General features: G+C 38.5%; 2 protein-coding genes across 10 annotated transcripts in view; one reads left to right on the plus strand and one right to left on the minus strand.

The window, feature by feature from the left end:
* Positions 1-3,202, plus strand: part of ca16b (carbonic anhydrase XVI b) — a 139,542-nt gene extending 136,340 nt beyond the window's left edge. Inside the window, exon 29 of the mRNA XM_059329277.1 lies at positions 1,627-3,202. Coding sequence (XP_059185260.1) covers positions 1,627-1,773 — 147 coding nt within the window. The 3' untranslated portion in view covers positions 1,774-3,202. The remainder of the gene's footprint in view (positions 1-1,626) is intronic.
* Positions 3,203-6,386: 3,184 nt separating this feature from the next.
* Positions 6,387-25,980, minus strand: part of cadpsb (Ca2+-dependent activator protein for secretion b) — an 84,455-nt gene continuing 64,861 nt past the window's right edge. For 3 of the 9 annotated variants that reach the window (XM_059329279.1, XM_059329283.1, XM_059329281.1), the window contains 12 exons: positions 22,955-22,984; positions 20,480-20,636; positions 19,691-19,832; positions 18,773-18,934; positions 17,400-17,555; positions 17,093-17,240; positions 16,901-16,975; positions 16,073-16,156; positions 15,784-15,816; positions 15,485-15,592; positions 9,595-9,699; positions 6,387-7,671 (listed from right to left, as the gene is read on the minus strand). In XM_059329279.1, the coding sequence (XP_059185262.1) occupies positions 7,495-7,671; positions 9,595-9,699; positions 15,485-15,592; positions 15,784-15,816; positions 16,073-16,156; positions 16,901-16,975; positions 17,093-17,240; positions 17,400-17,555; positions 18,773-18,934; positions 19,691-19,832; positions 20,480-20,636; positions 22,955-22,984 (1,377 nt within the window). In that variant the 3' untranslated portion in view covers positions 6,387-7,494. The remainder of the gene's footprint in view (positions 7,672-9,594; positions 9,700-15,484; positions 15,593-15,783; positions 15,817-16,072; positions 16,157-16,900; positions 16,976-17,092; positions 17,241-17,399; positions 17,556-18,772; positions 18,935-19,690; positions 19,833-20,479; positions 20,637-22,954; positions 22,985-25,980) is intronic. The other 6 variants (XM_059329280.1, XM_059329284.1, XM_059329282.1 and 3 more) reach the window with 3 other exon arrangements.

A 25,980-nucleotide genomic window follows, 5' to 3' on the forward strand; every position in this document is an offset into this window, starting at 1 on the left:
TCAGCTGGTCAACTTTCCTCCATGTAGTGAGCGCATAGTAGTTATCTACAGGACAGTTATCTAATGGAGGTCAATGAGATCTGTGCACACCAAAACATGCAATCATTGTGTGGGCCATAAAACCAAAACAATGAGCTGCGGACTCGGGTTCATCAGTAAATGTGGCGCCTTTCACATCAGTCAATTTGATGAATGTTTTCACCAATCAGTGTTTTCTATACTTTAAAAAAATATATAATTTCAAGTTTTATTTGGGGTTAATAACATGAATGTCCAACAACAAAAAAGAACAGGCAGCTAACCAAATAGACATTGATATACAGACACACAGTTAATTGGTTACAATTAAATAGTAGTGGTACATGGTAACATTTCCAAATGCTTTTCTAGGTTAGATTAAGGATATATACCCGCTACGAGTGGGGCTGTATAGGCTGTAATTCATATCTTCCCTCTCACATACACAATTTTACCTCTCACGTACACAAAAAATACCTCTCACATACACAATTTTACCTCAGATACACAAAAAATACCTCTCACATATACAAGAAATACCTCTCACTTACACAATTTTACCTCAGATACACAAAAAATACCTCTCACATATACAAGAAATACCTCTCACATACACAATTTTACCTCAGATACACAAAAAATACTTCTCACATATACAAGAAATACCTCTCATATACAAAATTTTACCTCAGATACACAAAAAATACCTCTCACATACACAATTTTACCTCAGATACACAAAAAATACCTCTCACATATACAAGAAATACCTCTCACATACACAATTTTACCTCAGATACACAAAAAATACCCCTCACATACACAATTTTACCTCAGATACACAAAAAATACCTCTCACATATACAAGAAATACCTCTCACATACACAATTTTACCTCAGATACACAAAAAATACCCCTCACATACACAATTTTACCTCAGATACACAAAAAATACCTCTCACATATACAAGAAATACCTCTCACATACACAATTTTACCTCAGATACACAAAAAATACCCCTCACATACACAATTTTACCTCAGATACACAAAAAATACCTCTCACATATACAAGAAATACCTCTCACATACACAATTTTACCTCAGATACACAAAAAATACCTCTCACATATACAAGAAATACCTCTCACATACAAAATTTTACCTCAGATACACAAAAAATACCTCTCACATACACAATTTTACCTCAGATACACAAAAAATACCTCTCACATATACAAGAAATACCTCTCACATACAAAATTTTAACTCTCACATTCGCAATTTTACCTCTCACATACACAAAAAATGGGTCTTTTTTTGTGTATGTGAGATGGAAGATATGAATTATGGCCTTTACTGCCCTTCATATAAAGCTGCCACATTGTTCTTTCATTTTATCATTTTTACAGTTCAGTACCATCTTTTTACAAGCAGCAGTTTCCATAATTTGTTCGCTCCACATTTTCAGTGTCCGAGTTCGGGGCTCTTCTAACAAGTCACTTATCCAGTTGTTAATGCTCTGTTTGATACAGTATTTAAAATAAAGCACATTAGCGGATGTGATGCGTAAAGCTGTCTTTGTGTCTTTGTTTTTCTGTGTGCAGGAGCAGTACCAGTACCTTTATAAAGCCATGCTCAGCCTGGTCAGTAACAGAGAGTGTGGCCTGAGCCCCCTGCACATGGACACTAATGGGGTGGCGGTGATCGCTGACGAGTCGGACCCTGCCGAGAGCATGGAGTCGCTCGTCTGAAGACGTTCCCACAGGCACTTAATTTGTAAAAACTCGAGAACTTTTCTGATGCCTTTTTTGCCAGACTATTGATTAAATGAATAACCTTATTACTTTTTATACTGATAAAGGTTTTTTGATATTTATGTTTTTGTCCTTTATTTCTCGTCTTAAATGTTATCCTGCTGAGCGTTTGCACCTGTTTAAGTTGACGTGAGGAAAAAGCAGCTCTGTCCAGTTTGCACTATACTATCAGTGTTACTGCCTAAAACCAGTGAGTGAAGACGTTTCACAGTTAAAAAGTCCCGGCATCACGACACCACCGGGACCTTTGGACCGCATTGAGACAAACCTGAAGCATGACAAACCAGGACGAGTTAAAGCGATCCACTTTCAATGTCTCGGAACAAAAACACCACATCACAACGTAGCCCAGCACGCATTCTGTCACTCTGTCACTTCGATCAAACAAACTGTTCGGAGGCTCCACTGCACCTGGGTGAAGCTTTTTATCACATGTTAAGAGACTATTAACTGCTTAATATTCATATATTGTCCAAATATCTCACTGCTGTCTTGTATAATGTACTTATGGCTTATTTTGTTAAAGTGAGTTACAACATCTAATGTGAACATGTATTGCTTTTTACAGGGATTTATATTGTTATATTGTTTTGTAATATATATATTATATCCTTAATAATAGCCAACCAATGTTTTTTCTTTTTTAGTGCTTTTGCCTATTTGTCCACTGGCCTTGTTGTAGATTCATGTTTTTTGAGATTGTCATGAATAATCTACAAAGCTCCGTTTATTTTATTCATCTTTTTTTTTTTCCAGCTTCTCTAACCTCAACTGTCAAAACTCAACTGTTAACACGTGTAATGGATATCTGTATTGACACAGTATACAATGTCTACAAAAAGTATTCACCTCATACAAACTTCCATGTTTTATTGTTTTAAAACTTTAAATCACAGTGGATGTAATTATCATTTGTTTAGTTTTTTAGGCTTATCAGTAGAGGATAGTATTTGCTCCTGGTTTTTGCAGCAGTGTGATGCATACGTTGAGGACACATTAAAAACAAGGCATTAAAATACAACAGAAACAGATAAAATACTCAGTCAGTTAAAGAGATAAATAATAATTCTTATCACCAAATTCAGCAATCGTTCTTAATTGAATTCCAAACAGAAAACTACTCAACATTTACAGCCAGTATGTGGATAGCTGTTTACTTCTGGACTGAATTTTTCATTTTATCACAAAGGCCTGTCAAACCTGGTGAGGACTGAGAGTGAACGGCAACATTTTAAACCGTGCCACTTTTTCTGGACTGAATTGAGGTCTTAAACTCTGCCTCAGCCTCTCCAGGATGTCGACATTGTTCTTTTAAAGACGTTACTATGTAGCTGTGGCTCTGTGTTTGGGGTCACTGGTTTGATTTTTGAAAAAATCTTGCTGTTCTCACATAGAGAAGTCGAGTTTTATCCAGGAGCTCTTTATATTTACTGCCTCCATTGAATGGTTGGAGACGTATCCTCAGCAGGCCTCGTGATGAGAGGATGGTGTGTTTTCTGCAGACGTGACGGTCCACTAGTGAGACCTCTTTATAGTCTCGCTAGTGCCCTTGACCTTCTTCCCAACACTGAGGGTTTGAGGATGATTTTTTTTTTTTTAGAGCTGTGCCAAACTCCTTCATTTTTTATAATCGCATTAGGGATATCCAGTGCCTTGGAAATGTTCTTTCGTCCCTCCTCGGATTAGTGCTTTTCAGTAAACTCACAGATTTGTCTGAAGTATCTGTTTGTTTTCATGGTGCAAGGAAATTAAACTAAATAGCTGTACAGTATGATACCAATGGGCTGCTTCATTTAATACCTTTTTTTTTTTTTTTTTTAAACCTACCATCTGAACAGAAGCATTCAATTCTTAAATATCACCAATGCATCTTTTTTTTTTTTTTAATCTGACACCACAGGTGTGTGGTATATATATCTGTCTAATATTTTGGTGGCATGTCGACACACTGAGCTACCATCTCCGTCCACAGCAGCGTGCTCGACTTCACCATATGGGTGATAGCCTCTATGGTAGTAGGACAACTACAAGTTGCATTAAATCAAAAATCGCTAAGATTGTCGTCATTAGCTGCAAGCAAATCCTTCAAATCCCCAAAATATGGGCATAAAAAGGATCAAATGCTGGCATCCTTTTACTGGAAAAGTTCCGATACAATTGGTATTGAGTTATTTCCTTATCGAGTACCCGTACCCAGACCTAGATCCAAGTATATTTAACCTAAAATGATTTGTCACACATGATAACAGACAGGTGATGATGATCTCTATTCAGATTTTCTCAAAGTGGCTTCACCAGTGATGATTTAGATCTCATAGTCAATAGATGAAGATATGAGCAGTTCTCCTACTTAGTTGTGTCCCAAGAGTCTTTTTCCTTCAATGTGTAAACATGCATCCTCATTACATCCACTGTGATTCAAGTTGTAAATAAATAAAACATGAAAAGATCCAAAGGAGGTGAATACTTCCTTATAGGCACTGTAGTTTCTTGTTGGGGGAAGGGGCGGGGGGGCAATGCTTTATTTGTAACCAAAGATGTGGTTCCAGTTTGCAACATGTAAGTGGTTTTGTCCTGAAATCTATTTAATCAACTCGAATTTAAAAATCGAAATTGATGAATTTTGCAGTGCAGATGATCTGTGTCAGAACAAGAGTTAAACATGTTTCTGTTCCAGCTTCAGGAGCTAACCTGACAGTAACTTATCGAAGTACAAGATTTTAAGTTCAGACTGTAAAATATATTTTATTTGGGCCGGTGTTCTGTCTCGGCACTATTTTGTGACTATTAATTATAACCCCTTTTCAACCGTGAACACCCCTCTCTTGATTGATTTATGTGTATCCTCATACTCTATATACTCTCTGATGAAAAGCTTTTTTTCTGTGAACACCCACTTCTCTGACAAAGGGGAGTTTGCTCAATTCAGTGAAAGCTCTCCAACATTTGGAGAAAAGTCCAGATTGCTGATCACTTCGCTCTGCAACAAAACTTTTCTTTGCAGCAGCTGTTTAGGTTTTTTCTTTTGTATGAATGCCAACGTCCTCTCTGTTTGATATTTCTACGCTCGTTGAGTGCTGTGGCTGCACACATTTACTTAAAAAAACAAAACAACAAATGTCTTTGACTTTATTGTAATCTTTGTGATCATAGAAGTTTATATTTTCATACAAAGATTTGGTTTGTATAGTGGCCCTGTAACAGATTGTACTTTTGTGGGAAATTTATTATCCAAATCTCCACAGCGACATCCCCACAGTCATACGTGCACCTCTGAGGTCCATGCTGATATTTAAACCAGATAGTTCCTGACATTTGCTCAACGGACCAGGTATCCAGTGTGTTAGCCTCAGTGCATTTCCACCAGGTTGGTAGTGAAGTCTATTTTGTAACTAAATAATAAAATGGTTTTGTTCATCATATCACGTTTATATGATAGTATCATAGCCATATATTTCTATGATGCTGTCATATACCATATTCTAGTGTAATAGTGTTATTTAATAGGTGAACTGTATTGCTATTCATGAAATAAAGTTTGGGTTTGGGTGCACAGCATCCTTGTATTACATGGAACTGCGGATGGAGGAGTTTTCCTTTAAACTGAAGTTACATCAAGCACCCTGTCGCCGCCTGCTGGCCGTGTGTTGCCGAGCAACAGCAGTGGAACAAGTATTCAGATGCCACACAAGTAAAAGTCCTGGGAAAAATACTCAGTTACATGTTAAATGTTAAAAGTCCTGCATGCAAAAAAAAGTATGACAAGCACTTATTTTGCAGAATGTTTAAAATTGCATTATTGTAAGTAGTGCATTAGCAATTGATAATGCAGCTTGTCAAGGTGGAGCTACTTTTAAATATTTAATTTTCATTTTTTAATCACAATGCATCATAATTCATAGTTCTTATATATATATATGTTCATAGGTTTTGTATGAAAAAATATTTATCCGTAGAATTTAATTTCTGTTATGCAGCAACATTTCTGACCCCATGAATTACTTCAATTTCTTTCGAAATGTATCAAATATTTAGAACAAATGGCATAAAACACAAATTTGTCACAAAAAATACAGAATAATGCACATTAAAAGACACATTTTTTTGCAGGTACACATGCTTGATTTAGTAATGAATGCTATCTTTAACCCTTTTTTAAACTTTATCATTTTCATCATTTACTGAGGTAATTTTCCATTCTGTTAATATTAGTCAAAATGTTGCAGCATAATGGAGGAATGTAATGGAGTAAAAAAAGTACAATATTCATGCTCTAAAATGTAGTAAATGAGTACAAGTTTAAAGTATGATTGTGCTGACAATTACCACTGCACTACTTTAACACTGAAGAAAACTCCCTCTGGCTGTTTACTTGCAATGGAATGATATCCTTTGAATATATAAGTCAAAGTGAATCAGAAATATATGTTTCATGTCTGTGTGTTCAAATTTGACTAAATTATGAATCAGATTGGAAGCCGCTGAAGTGAAATACTTGAGTAACTACTGTCCCAGCTGGACATGCAGCTAGTAAACATGACACAAAGATGCACATGTACAGTAATTTTTATTTAGAGGCCACAGCTCTTGCATATTACAACTGTTGGCTTTCATAAGGCAAAAGCAAGAATGAATCCACCAGATAAATCACACAGAAAACAGAAAGCGTTTGGGGAGGGTGGGAACCCACAGGCATGCAGCGATGGCTCAGAATGCAATGTACAGCATTTTATATTTATATATATATTTATATAATATATACAAAACAACAGTGAGACCCAAACAAATGCCAGACATCTCATTCTACACAATTACAGAACAAAGACGGACCAACTTTTTTTTTTTTAATAAAAAAAAATATTTTTGCTCTTTTCTCTGTAAAAGTGCAACTCAATTAAAATAGAACCTGTTTCAAGGCCTTTTAATGTTGAAATAAAAATAGAATCTCCCAAGTTATCAAAATGGAGCTATGAGAATATTGCATCTCTAGAATACCCACTCGTCGAAGTTCATGATTCCCATTGAACCGTGTCTAATTAGTAATTGAGATAAGATCACATAGCATCGACACATGATAAAAATGCAGGTCTAGACTTACTGCTGATGTTAATAACAGTGAGTAGACGACAGTGTATCTGTAACAGCCGTAAACAAATACAGAGGTTTATTTTCAGTTTGAAGCAGTTGGCATTCACTTAAAAACAGACAAGACAAAAAAAAAGGGTCCACACACTCATCATCACGACAATGTACCATTAATGAATGTAGAATACGACAAAGAAGCGCCATATAGGTTTGCATTGGACAGGGACACACCTATTAATCTCACTCAACATTGTCAAACAAATGGTTCTCCATATTGCTTAGTAACACATAGAAATGAATTTAGAAATGAATGAATCAAAGATAGGTGCTATCTTTATCATGACACAGCTAAACTGCCAATCATGGTTATTTTTTAACATTTTTATTTAGATTTTCCTCAGTATAAGTACTATTTTTATAGTTAATAGTTCCTTCATAGGCATTTCGAGCTGACAAAGAGGTCCTAGAGTGGCTATCTGAGTTGGTACATGCATCGGTAACCAGGCTAAAGTCAAAAGTGTGAAAGGGGGTCGGGGTGAGGGGGGGCGGGGTTGGAGTGTCAGTGTACGGGCTCTAGTCGTCCTCTTCGTCCTCCTCGTCGCTGTCCTTCATGGAGATGCCCTGCATGCCTCCTTCCCTCACTGAAGCAGTGGCCTCCTCCAGGGTCAGCCTGTTGCGCACCGTGTCGTACATCTTACTGTTCAGGGTTGAGTCGAGGACCCCCTGCAGGCGAAAGTCCCGGTACTTTTTCTAAAAGAGGACAAACACATCAGCAAAAATTAGTCTTGGGCGGTGTCACAGTATCATGGTAAACCAGGGTGTTTAGAAAATAACCAAAAATACAGACGCTGCTCTCTGAAGGTGACATGCCGTATTAACCCATTGAGGCCTGAAAAATCACTGGGCGATTTTAAAATAAGCCTCTAATTTCTGGAAATTCTGGGGAAAAAAAGTGTCAACTCTTCTACTAAATAATAGATATTTCAGCCTCTGTAGCAGATAGAAATGAAATTCAAAAAGTATTTGAGAGCTTATACAAATACTACAAAACGACGTATCCGCTTTCCAGGCTTCAATGGGTTAAACTGATGTATTGTAGTGCACAGGACCCGCCACCAGAGGTCAGTCTTTACTAGCAGGGTAGACATCTTCTATTGTTTTTCCACCCAACTTTGTACGATCAGTAAAGCCAAGATGTACAAATGTATGTAATAGCTAAATTATTGTACAAATCCGATAATAATCTTACATCTGAAATCGCTGCAAAGTCTCCTAGAGGCGGAGATCGGACATACATTTACAGCCAGCACTGTCACACGCTATTGTTCATTTCCTGTAAGCAGTGAAGCACGAAAGCTAGCTAACGTTTGGACCACTTGCTAGTTTGCTAGCTTGATAATCCCGCCATACTTTAACGCTACACTTGTTACAGAAAATTAACTGAACGAAGTTGGCACTCATCTGACGATAGAAATGTGCTTTAATACGATCTTTGTGACAGTGTGTAGATGCATTACATTGACACATTTTAATCTTTTAACAGCTGTCTAGATAGCTAGCTAGCTTGCAATTTCCATGTTTTTCATGCTATGGCGACATGGAGGGAGGCGGGGTGCAGTTCATCTGCATGTTCTGTCTGCAAAGTTTCAGCACTATAACTATAAGTATTTATACCCAGCAAGATTTGTCTAGGTAGGCTAGACGATGTCTTCAATTACCAGCAGCTCAGCTCTTGTTTTTTTTCATAAATACCATGATTAGGGCTGGGCGATATGGCAAAAAAAGCAAAAACAGATATATTTTTTCATATCGTCCGATCTTGATTATTATCACAATTTTTTTATATTGTTTTTTAACTGCCAGTTTTAAAGCATCTGTACTGAAAACTAAGTAAGTTTTATATGTCTCACGCTCCTGAACGCACCATAGCCGTTCCAACACTATTGAACGCACCACACCTGTGTATGAATACAGCGGTGGATAGATTGTTATTTCCTTTGCTCTTCCCCAACATTCACCTGTACCTCCCTGGTTTATTGCTCCAGGTCATGGCTGACATCTATTTTGCTGAACTCAGCTCCACGCTTAGCTCTACATTTGGCTTTCTCTTTACTTCTCCGGCAATTTACAAACAGTACTGGAGCAGGAAAAGGTCGACTCTGATTGGCTATTGTCCGGCGCATTTCCGACATGTATGATCAAGTAAATATGCTCACAGCTGATGACCGTGATCAATCTGTAATTTATTGCGATCACTAATCGTGATCATATTATTGCCCAGGCCTAACCTTGATATACCATACACCATGTATAAGGGTGTGAAGGTTCATGGGTAACGCTTTATAATAAGGTCCTTAATAACCATTAATTAACAAGTAATAAGGCATTGTTCTCGCTTTAGATCCGGTAGTTGCAAAAAGCATAGTTAACTTATAGTTAACTTATAATAGATGAGCAATTTAGTATTTTTTAATATCAATAAGCAAACAAAATAAGATTAATAAAGGCATGGCAAAGACATAATGGGTGGGTCATGGGTGTTTGTAATGCCATTATTAACACTTATATAAGCTTATAAACACAAATACAAGGGCCTTATTACTTGTTAATTAATGGTTATTACAAGGACCTTAATATAAAGCGTTACCGGTTCATGCCTCGTTCCCATCTTACCTTTGTAATCCTGATAAGGATTTTTAGCTGGTAGACGTGGAGCTGCTGATCCATGCGTTCAGTGAGCCAGGTCCCCAGCAGGTTCATGGTGGCAGTGTACCATTGCTGAAACACATAAACACAACACTCTCCAGCAAAACACACACTCACACACATACTCAAGACATCATAACATAAAACTAACTTTTACGACACACATAAAGAACTACAACTGAACACGTACAGTATATGACAATAACATTAACTTTCAAGCACCCTCATGTGTGTATTCAAGCATTACCTCAGTAAAACCTGCTAGCAGCTTTAATCCATGTGAGGCTACGTTTCATTTCACCCATGTGTACAGTATATACACACACCAGTTAGTGAGGATTAATATCCAGTCTCTATCCCACTTCAACAGACAGACATTCTTTCATTTCATGACTCAGAATCAGCGATCAATGAAAGTCAACGGGCTAGATTAATGTAAGTATGAAGTCATGTTCAAATAAATACATCTTATCAGCTAAAACTAATTAACAAGCTGCAGTAAAGTGTGCTTGTTTCTGTTTATTTTAATTATGCATTTCAAATCTAAGAAAAAAAAATCCTCTGCTATGATTACTCTCTGTCTTCATCTAGTACACTAAAATATTTTTCTAATATTTCAAATGTAAATGAAGAGCCAGAGTCAAAAGTTTCGAAAAACACATCCTTGGGTAGTTTTTTAAAGGTGAGCTAAGGTGCTTTATCAGGACTGTGTGGGTGTTTGAAAAGATAAAAATTTCTTGTGAGAAATGGCCAAAGTTAAACAAAAGTTTTGCAGAAAATTGTGTCTTAAAGGGATAGATTGTTATCTTGGAAACCACCATTATTCACTTTAATGCCGAGGGTTAAATAAAGGGATCAATACCACTCTTGTGTTAACTTAAGTACAAAACTACAGCAAAGTTGTGTAGCTTAGCATAAAGACTGAGAAAAGGAGGAAACAGCTAACCTTGCTCTGAACTCTATCTACCTTCCAGCATCTCTACAGCTAAAACAAAAGGCTGTTCTTACACGGTTTTTGGATATACCTTGAAAAAAAGAGGCACTACATTTCATAGGTAGGAGGTAGTGCTTATTTGCTGTCAGGCAGAGACCTCTAGTGGCCATAAATTATGACGGGAGAGAAGCAGGAAGTGAGGTGATGTAGTATAAATACCGATAAAATCTGTTTAAGGGATATTGAAGCTTGTGGTCGGGTACAGTTTCAGTTTTGTGTCAGGTGTCAGTTTTTAAATGTGTCAGGGACACAGTGTCTGTTTCTACTTGTTATATCCATGGTGGCTTTTCAAAATAAAACTCTGAGGCAACAAAACCACTCAATTATGGTTAGGAAAACAGAACATGGTTTGGTTTAAAAAAATAAACTTCCACATTTTACTACTGGATGAACATGTGTGTGTGTGTGTCCCGCTTGAAACTAAAAGTAAATTCTTATTTCAGCTGTTTATTAGACAGGAAACTTGCTGTTTCCTGTTTACCAGCTTAGCATCGTGTTACTGGTTCAAAATTCAAATTGAGCAAACTGACAGGAGAGTTGTATCAATCTTCTCATCTAACTATCAACAAGAAAGTCAGAAATGTCAAACTTTTCCTTTAGGTCTGCATCACTCCTTGTAAGAACCTGAGTAAGCTCAGGCCCTTACATTTATTAAACATAGATTTATCTATACTGAAACATTATTTATTCACTGAGATATTTAAGAATTAAACATTCAAATTAGTCCAATAATAATTTGACTATAATGATGAAATTGATCTAAATAAATCTACTAAAATAACTTGAGACTAAAATAAATTAAATTTGGGCCTTGGTGTTTGTTTCAGTAAATGTTGCCAACTCACACACACACACACACACACACACACACACACACACACAAACGCACACAGGCACACCACGATTGTGACATTTTCACACAAACTGCATTTATAACACTCTGAAGAGCTGAAAAGAGCAGTTTTAGATGAAAATTCCGTTGAAAAAACACTGCTACTTCTGCTACTTGAAGAACATAATAAAACCGAGAGAAGTCATAAAGCAATGACAGATTCATCTGCCTCGAACTGTAATTACCCTTTGAAATACTAAAAAAAAAAAAGTTCCACAAGTCAATATTTTGTAAAAGCTGCATGGCCCATCAATTATTGAAGGCAATTACTTAGTCTATATTTATAATTTATTCAAGTAGAAATGCGGAGCTGCATTTAAATACCCTACACTGAAGATAGAAAGCGACTACTGTATGGGGAATTGAAATTATAGCTTTGACACGAGTTCATTAGCAAAAGAAAAATAGAATGAGAGTGAGTAAATGGTTAGCAGGCAGGGAGCAGCGGTGCTATTTTCTTGTACCTTTTCTCTACTTCTTCACTTTGGGTGGCAGTTTCCCAGACTGTTTAAAGTTACAAGAGAACAGCACCCAAGTCTAATAGAAACAGTTGTCACACCTCCAATCTCAAGAAAAAAGAAGTCAACTTTAAACATGTGAGTAGGCAGGAACGCAGAAAAAGGTTTCTTCGGCCTGAATAAGAAGTGGGAGGATTTAATTTCTTTGGGTGTTGGAAGTCGAGGGTTATTTAGATCAAGATTAGGTGAATGGTTGAAAGGTTTGAACTTGAGGCCGGATATGCAGATGCCTGTCCACTTCACAGTCGAGTTGAGCGTGCAGTGCATGCAGACCTCGCAGGTGGGTGGGTGGCAGAGTACGTGCTAAGGAAGACTGCTCTATGTGCAAATGAGGCAGAACTCTGAGGAGGAGGGTCATGCTAGAAGATGTACACAGGAAGATTATTTGACTCTAAAATCATGCCAACCAACATAATGTGATAAAACAACGCAACGCAACACTAGAGATAAGTGCCACTTTTTGAATAGAGGAGGCAGCAGGAATGGTGTTAATCAGAAAAGAGGAGATAAAAAGGATTGAAATTAATTAGTGAAAGAAAGAGAGATAAAGTAGAGCCTATGCAACATCTAGGAACTGTTTTCACATGCATGCAAATGGACAGATGGAAATGCATTCAAATGAAAGAGGAAAAACATAGACATCCTTGAACTGAAGTTAGGATTAAAATGCTAAGACATTCAAAGCTTGAGAAATCTTCAGAAGAATTTAACATGACAGTGCTGAGTAGGATTTCAGTGCACTTTGGGGCCACACATAGGACACGAGGGGGGAAAAACTCCACACTAGAAAAACTGACAACACAGACGGAGACGGGGGGAGCTAGTGTGGACCTCAAAGACAAAAGCAGACCCACTTCACAACAGCATCACTCCTCACTCCAAAACAAACAAAAAAAAATCATATTCATCTGGCACAAGACTGCCGCTTCTACAGCCAACATAAAAATATAAAACCACAGGTAGACTTCTGAGTATCTCTCAGACATAAAAAACTTCACGTCACTGCCTCACAGAACTGAGAATCCGTCAAACACACAAAGCCGTCACACACCTGTAGAGACACAGGTCTGTACAAATAGTTTCTGAATGACATGAAGCACACACATCACAGCATTATGTGTCGTTCGAATCACACATGGAGGACACATTGCTGTCAATGTATCCCGTTAGGATTATGTTTTTGTAAGACAGTGCTCTCTTCACCCTCTAACACACTGGTTCCCAACCTTTAACAGCCATGTCAGGCCTACTCATAAACCCCCAGATAACCCAGGATATATATTCCTATTAACTGTGAGCTGTCAAAGATTGACGTTTCTGTCTCAAATTGCTTCATTTTAGAGTCCTACAAACTGTTGCACGAGGAAGAGCAACATATTCTCCCAGAAGAGAAGATGTAACTTGCTAGTATTAGGTTTTATTTTTAAGTTTTATTTTTAACACAATGACTAATTATATCTCAAAATAGTTTCCAATTATTTTTCTGTTGTCTTTTGGTCTTTTTGTATCAGAAGTGTTCTGGTTTGTGTTTTTAGTCCATTTAAAGTCTGAGTAGTATTGCAAAATCATGTTTGAGCCGGTTTGGTTGACTGCATGTATAATTGACTGTATAAAAGAAGTGGATGTAGCCAAAAATAGAATAGAATAAAACAGAGTGTACCACTCTGGCAACCTGTCAATCACAGGGTGGCCCAACCATAAATCATACCCTACTTTAACATCTATTTTACTCTAAATATGACCATAATTTACTACATGGCCATCATATTATATTGAAGATTTTAAACTTATAATTGAGACCCTAAACCAATTAGGAAAATGCTTACTGATGTAATAAACAGTAAAGTGAGAAGTAGGGTCATTTTCTCACTGACTTCTATAAAATTGATTTTTTTTTTTGCAACCAGTGGAGTCGACCTTGCTGGCCATTAGAAAGAATGCAGGTTTAAGGCACTTCACCTTTAAGACCCAGGGGTTGTTGCTCTGAGCCTGTTGGCTATTATCTGACAACGATTTAGCTTTTTAGTAGCTTTTTAAAAATATATCTGCATTCATATGCAAATAATACAGCATATGTTATCGACATGAGCTTGCTACACCAGAGCTCCATAATTACTGGCACTTGCCCCTTGAGGCTACATTTCCAACCAATAGCCAATGGTTTCTGTGATTGCAGTTATGGTTCTAACTACCTGTAGATCTGAGGTCTGCCCAAACGCTCAGCTCCTTTAAATCAGGACTAAAAACACTATTGTTTACTGCAGCGTACTCTTAACTTTAACACTTATCTGCTCTACTCTACTGCCCTTACTTTTTAACTACGCAATGTTTGACTTGTGCTTTTTATTATTTTATCTCTTTTTTTATCCTGCTGTATCTTATTTTATCCTATTTATATTTTTATTTCTATTTCCCTGTTTTAATTGACTGTTTTTACTGTTTTCAGTTGTGTCTTGCTGTTTTTAATGTGTATGTAAAGCACTTTGAATTACCGTGTGTTGAATTGTGCTATACAAATAAACTTGCCTTGCCTTGCCTTGGTTCAGATGGTGCATTTATACAAAATACTTGGTTTAATATGACACTTAGTCACAGTGAACCATGCAGTGTTGAGTTTATACTCAAACTGGTGCAACAGTCTGCTGAACACATTTTCACAAGGAAAATGCTCAAATTTGAAAATAGTTGATTAAAAATAACTGTGTAGCAGAAGAGTTTTTCTTCTTTTTCTTCTTTTGCTATACTATAAATCATCTCAGGACCCTTGAAATGTATCTTGTAATGTAATGTAATGTAATGTAATGTATCTCTTAGTGGGGTCTCGACCCCCAGGTTGGGAACCACTGCTCTAACAGACCAAGGGTATACGACATGTCAGCCTCAGACTTTGACATCATTATGTCACCCTGACCCATCCAGCAGTGCATCCTTCACCCAGCATTTTCAGCTCACAGAGAAACTTGCATGGGTGCTCTACTGTGGACTGAGGCCGAGAGGGCTGAGTGTCATTTATTCAGGAGGCTGACATGCTTTCTGTGGAAAGTATCTGAAAGCACAGTGGTGAGCTAAAAGAACATGTTGGTGTGCTGGTATGTGATCACTATGGATAGTTCTGTTCTTTCCAGAGAGCACTGCTTCAGATAATCCTTTTTTGAGGATGCTTTTATGGACTCTTTGTAAATAAAAGTTTCCTTTTTTTTAATACACAAAGGCCCAAAAGCACTGTGGCAATGCACACCAGATTGCAGAGGGCAGCAGCTAAGGTTCAGAGAGAAGAGAGACAGAGAGAAAGCGTAAAGTCAAGAGGGGGGAGAGGATCAGAAAAGCCTCTTCTGCCAGGCTGAAATATATTTCCTGCTCTCAAAATGGGACTTATCCCTCTCTGCCCTGTTGTTTAGTCACATTTTGGAAGGCCCCTCCCTTTTTGTGAGGAGGAGACGGCATCCTACTTACATCAAATAACCTTTCTATATACACCTCCTCATTGACCTTATCACGAAGCATATCCTGAGAGTGGCGCACAAAGGTCACATAGCCATCGGCCACATCCATTCCAGGTTTCTGTAAAAAGAGAAAGAGAGCAAGGTCGGAGCTCAGGAGAGGAATAAGCAAACACTGGCAAATTGCTGTAATGAAAAAGGCAAAAATGAAGCTCTGTTGATGAGTCAAGTAAAACAGTAGCTTGTTAAATTTTATCAGGTAAACACACAAAAGCTCATGAGCACACATGAGGTGGGTGTCATTGCACTTACAGGTACATCCACATATTTAGAGGCAGCTTTCACCTAGAATCAAAACAAAAATGTCAAATACAGACAGACAGAGATATAAGATAACAACAATCCTATTCCGTTCTTCTTCTTCTTATTATTATTATTATTATTTGAGCTGGGTATCTTTTTTTGATCCAAAGCAATACTTTTATAACTTCCTTACGGATATAAATATGTTTTTAAATTAAAATACATTGCTACAATACACATTTACAATATCCAAAAAGTATTGAGGAGTAAGGAAGAATCAGTGGAAGCTTCATCTCACCGTGAATGAGAGGAATGAAGAGAAAAGAGTGCCTTCGTCATATCTGGAAATCTTTGCCAACACGCCCTCCAGAATGGCAACAAACTGAGAAACAAGAGAAAAAACAGGATTCATCAACAATTTAACCACCACCAGAGCCTAGAGCCACGCTCGCAGCACTGCTGACGTTAGAATGATAAAAATGATCCCAGTGACAGTGCTACATGCTGATGTTAAGTAGGTATACTGTTATACCGTTAATTTAGCATTTGTTAATAAGCATTAAACACAATATACAGCTAAGGCTGATGGAAATATCAGTAGTTTTGCAAATATATAGCAATTAAAGGTGCTGTACATGACATTCAGTCCATGTCTGTAGTTCAGAGTGTAAGCAGTGATTGCTTTCACACCGGCTCTGATTCTCATTCCCAACTCATCACATACGAACACCTGCAGACAACTCATGGTATCACTTTTCAACACACTGGGTTCTCACATGCACTAATAAGCATATCTATCTATAATATCTATTTGTGATATTTGTGGATATAAGTGGACCATATAGGTGCTGGTTTGCTAACATTTAGTATGGAGTTTAGAAGAATAGGCTTTAAAATTTGGTTATTTCACATAGACTATTAATCCATTGGATTCCCAGAGAACATGCTATATTGTGATATATATAACAGGTTGTGGCTGTATCACCCTGACCTCCTTCAGCCTGAACCAAAGTGACGAACCTACTAACAGACAGACCGACATTACCATCTTTAAAAATCCTAACTTGCAATTACAAGTAACATGACAAATAATACATTTGTCTTCCCAGTTGATATACAGTCGTACCTTTGCAACCAGAAGCTGGATCATGTCTTTCACACTTTCCTCGATCAGCTCATCTATTTGGGTGTGGTACTGTTTCTGCAAAAGAGGGAGACAAATAAACAATTCAACAGAGTCTTTTCTTGCGTATATAAAACTAACTATACTAATAGCCATTTATTGACATGCACTCAATGCCTCAGGTGACGTTTTTACCTCTTGGCCCATCTCCATTGCACACAATTTAGCTGATTGGTCCTTGGCATCCACCATCACGTTGAACATGGTGCATAATGTTGGAGAGATGCGGAAATCTGTGGACTTGCTGCTCTTTGTCAGCTTGGACTCAAATGCCATCCGAGTGCTGCAATGCAAGTGAAATATTCATATGCACTTTGATATGAAATATTCAGTAAACAGTTCATTCTCAACATTTGGTTCATCTAAGGAATTAAATAAAATTTTAAAGCACATTTCTATTCCTGTCAGTCTGTCTTGTTCTCATGCATGGACCCAAACGCACCGCTTGACGCAGTTCTCGATCATGTTGCTCGACATGAGCTGGATGCGACTCTCGAGGTGTTTGGCAAACTCCTCCTCAGGCCAGTGCAGGTCCCTGATGAAAGTCTGGAGGGCGTCCAGCTTCCAGAAGAGGTCCTCCGACGTCCCGGAGCCGTTACTGCCATCGACCCAAACACACACATGAACACACACACACAAACAAGTCAGAGAACAGAGGTCACCCTGCTGCAGAGAGGGGTGTGGGGTGTGGTGGTAGGTGCAGAGGAGGATGCTGTTCCTCCACACCTAAACACAGTCAAATTACACTCCGACCATATACTGACCGGTCCGTCCAAATGTGTCAATTCAGGTGTTTCTGGACAGTCAGTGTATGGGTGAAAAGGAGCGGGCAGGGTTTACTGGAACAACTCAATAACCATGCTGTAGAGTATGATTATTGACTGGGATGTGAAGTGGCCACATGCAGGAAAAGTCACTGCAGATACAGCAGCTAATCACACTGTGTCAAGACAAAGGAGTAGGGAATGGAGAAGTGAGGGAGGGCATGTAAAAATGGGCCGAGTCTGTTCCCACAAAAAAAAAAAAAATCTTTAAATTGATTTCACTTTATCACAGGCCCTCTCTCAACATCCATGTCCCCAGGCTGGAGGGGCCCCTGGAAGAATTACATGCAGACCTTTTATGGCATCCTGAGTAGAGCTCATTGGTTAAGTGCTGCAGGAAAGATGCGGAGTCAGAAGGGGAGGTGATAACACGGAGAGGGGGAGGCCTGAACACCGGCCTCTCCGCTCTATCATCTCCAATCTAACCCATTATCTTCCCTCCCAATAAGACTACCGGCAGGTGGTCAAGGTCAGAGATGAATCTACGGCCATTTATGAGCTACAGTGCGCTAAAAAAAATCACTGAAGCAGATGTCCGTGGACGACAACTCTGGGGAGATACATCATTGTGGAACGAAGATCTTGACTTGCAAAATTTCCAAATAGCCTCAGAGCAATATATAGTATTAATATATGCTGTATAGATTTCGTTTTGGCCTGTATCTCCACACCTCAGCTCAACAGCATGCATGTTGAGGCAAATGAGAGCATTTCTCATTTCAGAAAGCAGAACCCAATCTACTCTAACACCTCTCAGAGTGCCCTTGGCATGAACATGGACGTGTAGTATTAATTCAAGAGACAACATAGTGGAATTTATGTTCAGATTTTTTTAAAATGTTTTCTTTTTATCTCCAGTTTATACAGGAAAAAAACGTTTTCTGTACTTTTTATTTCTTATTTTTAAAAGAATCTTTGGCTGTGGGCATCTTCATACCAAGGCAGTCTCTGCTTGCTTAATATTTCTAAAGTAAACTAGTTGAATACACACTCAGAGTCATATATAGCAGCCATCCATGACGGGGTAGAAAAGCTAGGCATTTGTGGAAGGTTAACTGACAGTCCTGCTACTGGCACTGGCAGATTTGGTACTTTGGGAATTTGGAGGTTCACATTTGGTAGATTCACATTGGGCAGATTACTTGTTAAACTCCTGCAGAAAAGACAGACAAAAAGAAAAAAAGAATCCATAACAGTGGTGTGGGAGCTGCAGAAAAGCCATGTAACACTCATCATAAAAGTAACTTAAAATTAGAAATTAGGTGAAGACAGGAACGTACAGTTGCACACTTAAACGAGACCGACAGTCATTTTCAAAGACGAACATTATACAAAGACCTACAGAGTAAAGAGGGCTAATGATGCACACATATACTGTATTAAATGCAGTGAGAAAAAGAAGCAACTTAATATTAAAAAAGAATAAACACAAATAAAGAGCAAGAACAAAAAGTACCATAATAAATCTGAAATATAATCTTTGCAATAAAAAATGCAAAAGTGTGAACGCCACAACGAATAAATAATAACAGCAACATAACAGACCGAAGGCCTTTTATTTCTGGCAACATGTCAAAGCACACGTTATGAAGGTTAGTTCACAAAACAAAACAACAGAGATATTAGGTGTTGCCCTGACCTCAATGTGTCGGAGAGAAATTGGTAAGACACATACATTAGACAAAGACTATTTTCAGAATAAATAACCCATTTCTTTCAGAGGATAAATAGGTTATTCAGCCCACTCTTGGCTCATTCTTTAAAAGTGAACCTGCAGGAAGCCTGGGTGAACATTACAGCTGCTCGCCCAGATTTCTCAGCCTCCACGCAGTCAGTCTGTCATCTGAATATAAAAGCCTTGCATCTCCAACCATCCTACAGCCTATCTATAAAGACGGAGGCTCCTTACTTTACAGGCTCCCAGGACTCTCGATCAAAGCCCTTGTGAATTGACTGTGCTATGGAGGACTCCATCAGATCCACATATCTAACCACCAGAGGAGCATACAGATCCTGGAGGTGTTTGTGGAACTTTCCATTGCACAGATGATCTGTGAAAAAAATAAGAAAAGGAAAAAAAGTGGCCATACCAGGAAGACATTAGTGTCTTTGTTTCAGTACAAAATATCTGAGGTGTCTATAAAAGAACCTGGTCTCACAGAAATCTGTGAAATAGCCACGGATTTCGCTGAACTCAAAATCCGTGGAATAGCCACGGAATCGCTCAAAATTCCGTGAAACTGACACAGATTTCGCTACAATGCAAGTTAAAGACAGTCATAACCCCTGGCCATCCCATTGATATTTTTTCCTATTGGTTTGTTCCAAGTCATGTGACTTTCAAGGTTCCGGCAGTCAGAACAAAAAACATGGCGGACAGTTCTCTCATTTTTAGTGAAAAAATTAATATTTTGACTTTGTTTCTGCATAAAAATGGATTTTGATCACATTTCTAGCGAGAAATTTATGTTTTATTTTCTAAATATTCACTCAGTGAATGTACATAATCACTTTGTATGTTGGAATAGCCACGGGATATGACTGTCATTAACTTGCATTGTAGCGAAATCTGTGTCAGTTTCACGGAAATTTGAGCTATTTCGTGGCTATTCCACGGATTTTGAGTTAAGCGAAATCCGTGGCTATTTCACGGATTTCTGTGAGACCATGTTGCTATAAAACAAACGTGAGAGCTTACAGTCTGTCCGGAGGAAGTCATTGAGCAGCTGGAAGAGGGGGAAGCTGTCCCAGCTCTCGGGGGACTGGATCTCCAGAGCGGCATCCATGTCGATGGCATAGAGGGCCAGGAAGTTTTCTGCATGCTCCACCATGAGGTCTGTCCACCACGCAAACGCCTAGAGACACAGCAGGAGGGACGGCAGACAGGTGAACAAGGGCTCCGGTAAAGAGAGGAGATGACGCAAGGAAGAAACACAAGGGAGATGGGAATAATACACACAACTGGAGCTTCTCAGGTGTTAAAAGGAAATACCACTGGATTTGTGTATGCTCTATGTATGGTAATGTAAAGGAATAGTCTGGTAAATGCTAATTTTCTTTCTTAGATTAAACGATTGATATGTCTCTCACATTTGTTCTGTTAAAAACCAGCAGCTGGATAGGTTAGCTTAGCATAAAAACTAGAAACAGTAGTAAAAAGCTACCCTAGCTCTGTCTGTAGGTCTAACACATAACCACACGTAACATTAAACAAACAAGACATTGCTTTCTAATTAGTGAGCTTTAGTGGTGATGGCAGGTGGATTTAGATTTGCCTTTCGATAGAGCAGTGCTAGTGGTTTTCCCTTGCTCCCAGACTTCATGCTAAGGCTAAGCTAACCAGTGGCTGGCTTTTGCTTCATATATAAATAATAGTTTAAAAGTAGGGTTAGGGTAATTTAAATTACCCTTTAAAGTACGCATTATACTTAATGTTCATGAATACTGAGTGACTGTCTCGTGTTGTATGAACACTAGTAGTACTAGTTTTCAGTGAGGAAAGGACACACCATTACACTTGCCTGGACCGTTCGTGAAGTGTGTGTGTGTGTGTGTGTGTGTGTGTATGTTTGTATGTTTACCACCACACACTCTTAGTTTGAATCCACCGCTCTTATTGATTAGAACTTAAAAGTGGGATTCTTTGTAAGTATGGAGGTTTATCCGTAACCACAGAAATCAGACAGTAAGGTTGCATGTTCGTGCCTTGTTATATTCATCACAGAATCTATAGATTTAAGGGAAAGGTGATTTTCTCATGCACAGGTGGAGCACCCTGCATGCTTTTCTCTCAAGCTAAGAGATGAGGGGGTCCACCATTCACATCACTGACAAACCCACTGGCCGCTAGATGCGAATGTGACTCATGCACATCTCCGACTAGGCACACCAAAGACTGCAGCACACAGCATCTCTAGTGTTGGGAGTGTCCGTTCCAATTAGTTAAGTAAGTCTTTGATATTCAGCTGACCGCGTTCTAGCACAGTCAGGGTTTCCTCGCCCTTTGACAGGGGGAGTACAGTTGCTGCTTTGCTGACAGTCTTGGCTTGGCTTATTTGCTTATCATTCAAACTAACATGTTGCCAAGTTCAATAAACGAAGCTGGATCTTTCCAGATTATGCTGCATGCTTTATTTTTTATTTGATTTTTTTCTGTAATTTTTTTCCATTTGGCTTCACCACCACAATGGGAGTCAAAACCTGACTTACCTGTCTACTTACCTGCCCACTCCCACAATTTAAAAAATGCTTGACAGTTCTAGTGTTAGAGAAACAGGCAGCAAACAAAGCTCTTCTCCATCACATTCAAGGAGAGGTACTCTTGCTGTGGGCAGGGTGGATTAAAGGGGAGGATTGTGTAAGTTTCCAAGAGGCGAGGGAGGGGAAAACGCTCAAAGGTCGCCAGGCGGAGTGGCCGCCAACCTTTGATAGAGGCTAAAAGACACAAACAGGACCCTAAAAAGCCCTAGGGCACACCCAGTGTTTAGCCAGACAGACTATAGTGCAGTAACAATGCAACTGTGTCAAGGGATCAGTCCTGAGGGAGTGTACTAATGCTGAGGGGGAAGGAGACGTGGCATCATCTACTGGACATGCACAAAGCATTATGGGAGTTTCTCATTCAGCTTGACTACATACCTCTTTTCCCTGCTTGGACAGTCACCAATCATATGACAGTGAGAACACAGGAAGATGTACAGAACAGTAAAGTATTTTTGAGGCATTTCTCTTCAAACGTTTTTAAAACTAAGAATAGACAGCAGAGAGGGATGGAAGAGGAGAAGCTGGGGAAGTAATGCTTGAGCAAGTGCGGACTGTGAAATTAATCGTTGGATGGAGGGGAAACAAATGTTTATGGTGGATCAAACTTCAAAAGGTTCACATGGAGCATACTTTGGGAAATTTACTGGTTCAGCATGCTTGGAGAGAAAGGAAACCTCTTTATGGCCCGATGAACATGCTTTATGATCACAATTATGTTGTGCAAGCTACAGTGCCTTTTAATTTTTAAACATGTTTGCTCTCACTTCTATGACTAAAAACCCACACATTGCTACAGTATCTATGAGCTCATTCTCTGCCTAAAAGGTGCCTCTCGCCATAGTGGCGCACATGCCATACAGGGGGGTCGTGATGGGGACTGAAGAGGAAAAAAGAAATAAAAATACTGTACCGATTGATCTCCAGAACTTGTGACTGCCGCCTGTCAAGCATATTCAGAGAGATACAATAAATCTGCTTTATCTGTATATTCTAAGATCACATTGGATCACCTTCAGATCTACACAACTACACATGCTCATCATGCTTTCCTACCACCTCAATGTTTATAGCTGCAAACAGGATGCAATAAATAAACTATTTTCAGTGGTGGAAATGCTATTTTATACCTTTACTTCACTACATTTCTGAGGGAAATATTTTACTCCATTACATTTATCTGACTACAATGGTTACTAGTTTTCAGGCTAAGATTTTATATACATCAAACACAAAGATTATAAAGTATAAAGAACTATTGTGGATTGTAAATTAGTGCTGTCTGTCTTATTTTTACTTGAAAAACAAACAAACTAAACTTCTCAGGTCGATTGAACTGTAGAAAGGTGGTGAAGAGATACAATTTAGAGCTGTACCGGATAGTTAATTTAACTTATGCATTCTGAAGTCTGTTTATTCTGTTTAAATGTCAGCATTTTTTCAGAAATATACTAGACTACACTAATGTTATTAGCATTATACTATCACTCCAGTGCTGGCTGTGTAGGATTGTTTCCGGCTCATGTGCATTAACAGGGCGGTTAAGCAGCAACAACATCACCATGAATTAGATTTATATAACACTTAATCCAATGAGTCACTTATCCAAACTGAGGATTTTGTTTGAGGCATTTTTAGGGTGATGACATCATAAAATTCGATGACAGACATTCAAAGCTTAATTTGAAAATCTCAATAGAAGCATCGAAGGTAAAAAAGAAAAAAGAAAAGAAAAGGCATTCGGTACAGCCCTAATTATCCATCACATCACAAAAAAATATATATATATTAATTTTTTTTTTAAATTGTGTACCAAAGAAGGAATACAAATATGTGTAGCATACCTTTGTTTTTCTTCTTTATTACCCCATTCATCATCTCATATTACTGTCTCATCATTATTCACAATCTAATAATATAATACACTATAATAATATCCAGCTGATTTTCTGTAGAATAAGCACTTTTACTTTTGATACTTTAAGTGTGTTTAGCTGATACTGGTACTTTGTACTTCTTTGTAATAATAATAATAATAATAATAATAATAATAGTAACTTTCATGTTTTTTTGGTACTTTTACCGAAAGGTGGAGTCAGCTATTCTAATCCAAAACACCTTTTGTCTCTGCTAGCCACCCGTTCAGTGTGTTTACGGGCGAGGTAGAGCAGGGGTCGAACTAAGCCTGGTTGAATGAAGCATGGTTGCTGAAACATGCCCTCTTTGAAGGCACCCATCCGTCACTCAGAGCAGCTACACCCTTAATTATCCATAACTTAATAACTTAACTAAATGGGTGAGCTTTATAAAACTTTATCCACTGTGCATGTGTCATGAATGGGAAAATTAGCTCAAGAGTCCAAACTCATTCAGCATTTTACAGTGGGGGTCTATGGGGATTGACTTGCTTCTGAAGCCAGCCTTAAGTGGCGAGTTAAAGAACTGCAGTTTTTGGCACTTTGGCATTGGCTTAATTCTTTAGGCCGGAAGTTGCAGCTTGGTTCATATACGGTACTGGCTCTGTAAATGGCAAATAACAAAGTGGCTGGGACTGAGCCACACAACGTGATTTTGTTCATGTCTGTGCACAGGACAGGGGAAAGGCCATGTATTAAGGATGTATTAAGAAATAGGGAGTGGGAGCAAGAGGGACATTTAAAAAAAGGAGCACTGACAGGAGTGGGTGTATTTGTTTGTGTGCTAAGTTCAAATATCATTATAAAACGGATGGCTGGAATCAAGCAATCTGATTAGTTGTTAGCCGTGGTATAAATCCCGTATACCATGGCTATGACGTCCAATTCCTCGTCATAATTCTATAGCACTCTGCTTTTATCTTTTTATACGAGCTGCTTGGTACTTCCTGCCGTCACTAAGCAACCAAAACAGCTTGAACGGCAGTCTCTTTAATCTTCCATTAGTATTAAACTGGTTTTCTAGCGTACAAAATGGAAACATTTATGGTCAACTTCGACCTCCATGGTGGCCTTACTATGTTAAATAAATGGAGAGAGACCCTCTGAAAATCTATATCCTTTCAGTCTTTGTTTATGTATAAGTGAATGTTCTTAAGAGAGAGAGAGATCTCCATTGTCAGTGTCTCGGCAGTGACCCAGTTCAGCACCGCAGCCAGCGCTGAGCAGCGCCAACTTGCCATCGTACCTTATATGATCACATGTGACAAATAAATATTAGTGATTGATTGATAACACAGTCAATCAGGTTGTGAGGTTGGATTGATAAGGCTAAACCGGTAGGCTATGTTAGGACCGCCAGTCAGGAGGGCCTATTTCTTTGTAAGAACAATGCTTAATGGATGATTTTTGTTAATAGACACTGTTTACATCGTCCATCACTTTAATATTGCCATAGTTGGTAACCGTTTTATAAAAGCAATAGCTCCCGACAGGCCGTGGTTTGTAGGGATTATACCAACATACCACGGCCTGTCGTGAGCTATTGCTTAAACAATCTTTGTCCAGAATGGCAGACTCCACCTTTAAGATACATCTTTTAGTATTTCTTCCACCACTCACTATTTCGTCTTCTAATCGTGTCAAAAGGAACCCAAAAAATATTTAGTGATGGGAGAGTTTGTGAGTAGTAGTATGTATTCTCCTGAATTTTTGTTTACATTCTGTTAACCTCACTGCCTTCTGTTTATACTGGACAATCTATACAATATTACCATGTTCAACACTTTCAATGGCTTATGTAACACTGCAACACTAAGCTATGAGCTGTGATCAGAAGAAAGTACTGCACACATTATATCATTTTATGTCTAATTTACAGTCTCTGCTCAAACACGGCACTCTGATTCCATGTAGCCATGGTCTGTTGAACACCAATTAGAGCTCTCCTAAATTAAATTCATCTTTGAAAGGCTTTTATTTTAGTTACCCATAGATGAAAGCAGCTTTATTTATAGAAGGCTGA

Source organism: Centropristis striata, chromosome 3 (genome assembly GCF_030273125.1).
Source record: "Centropristis striata isolate RG_2023a ecotype Rhode Island chromosome 3, C.striata_1.0, whole genome shotgun sequence".
Taxonomy (NCBI): Eukaryota; Metazoa; Chordata; class Actinopteri; order Perciformes; family Serranidae; genus Centropristis; species Centropristis striata.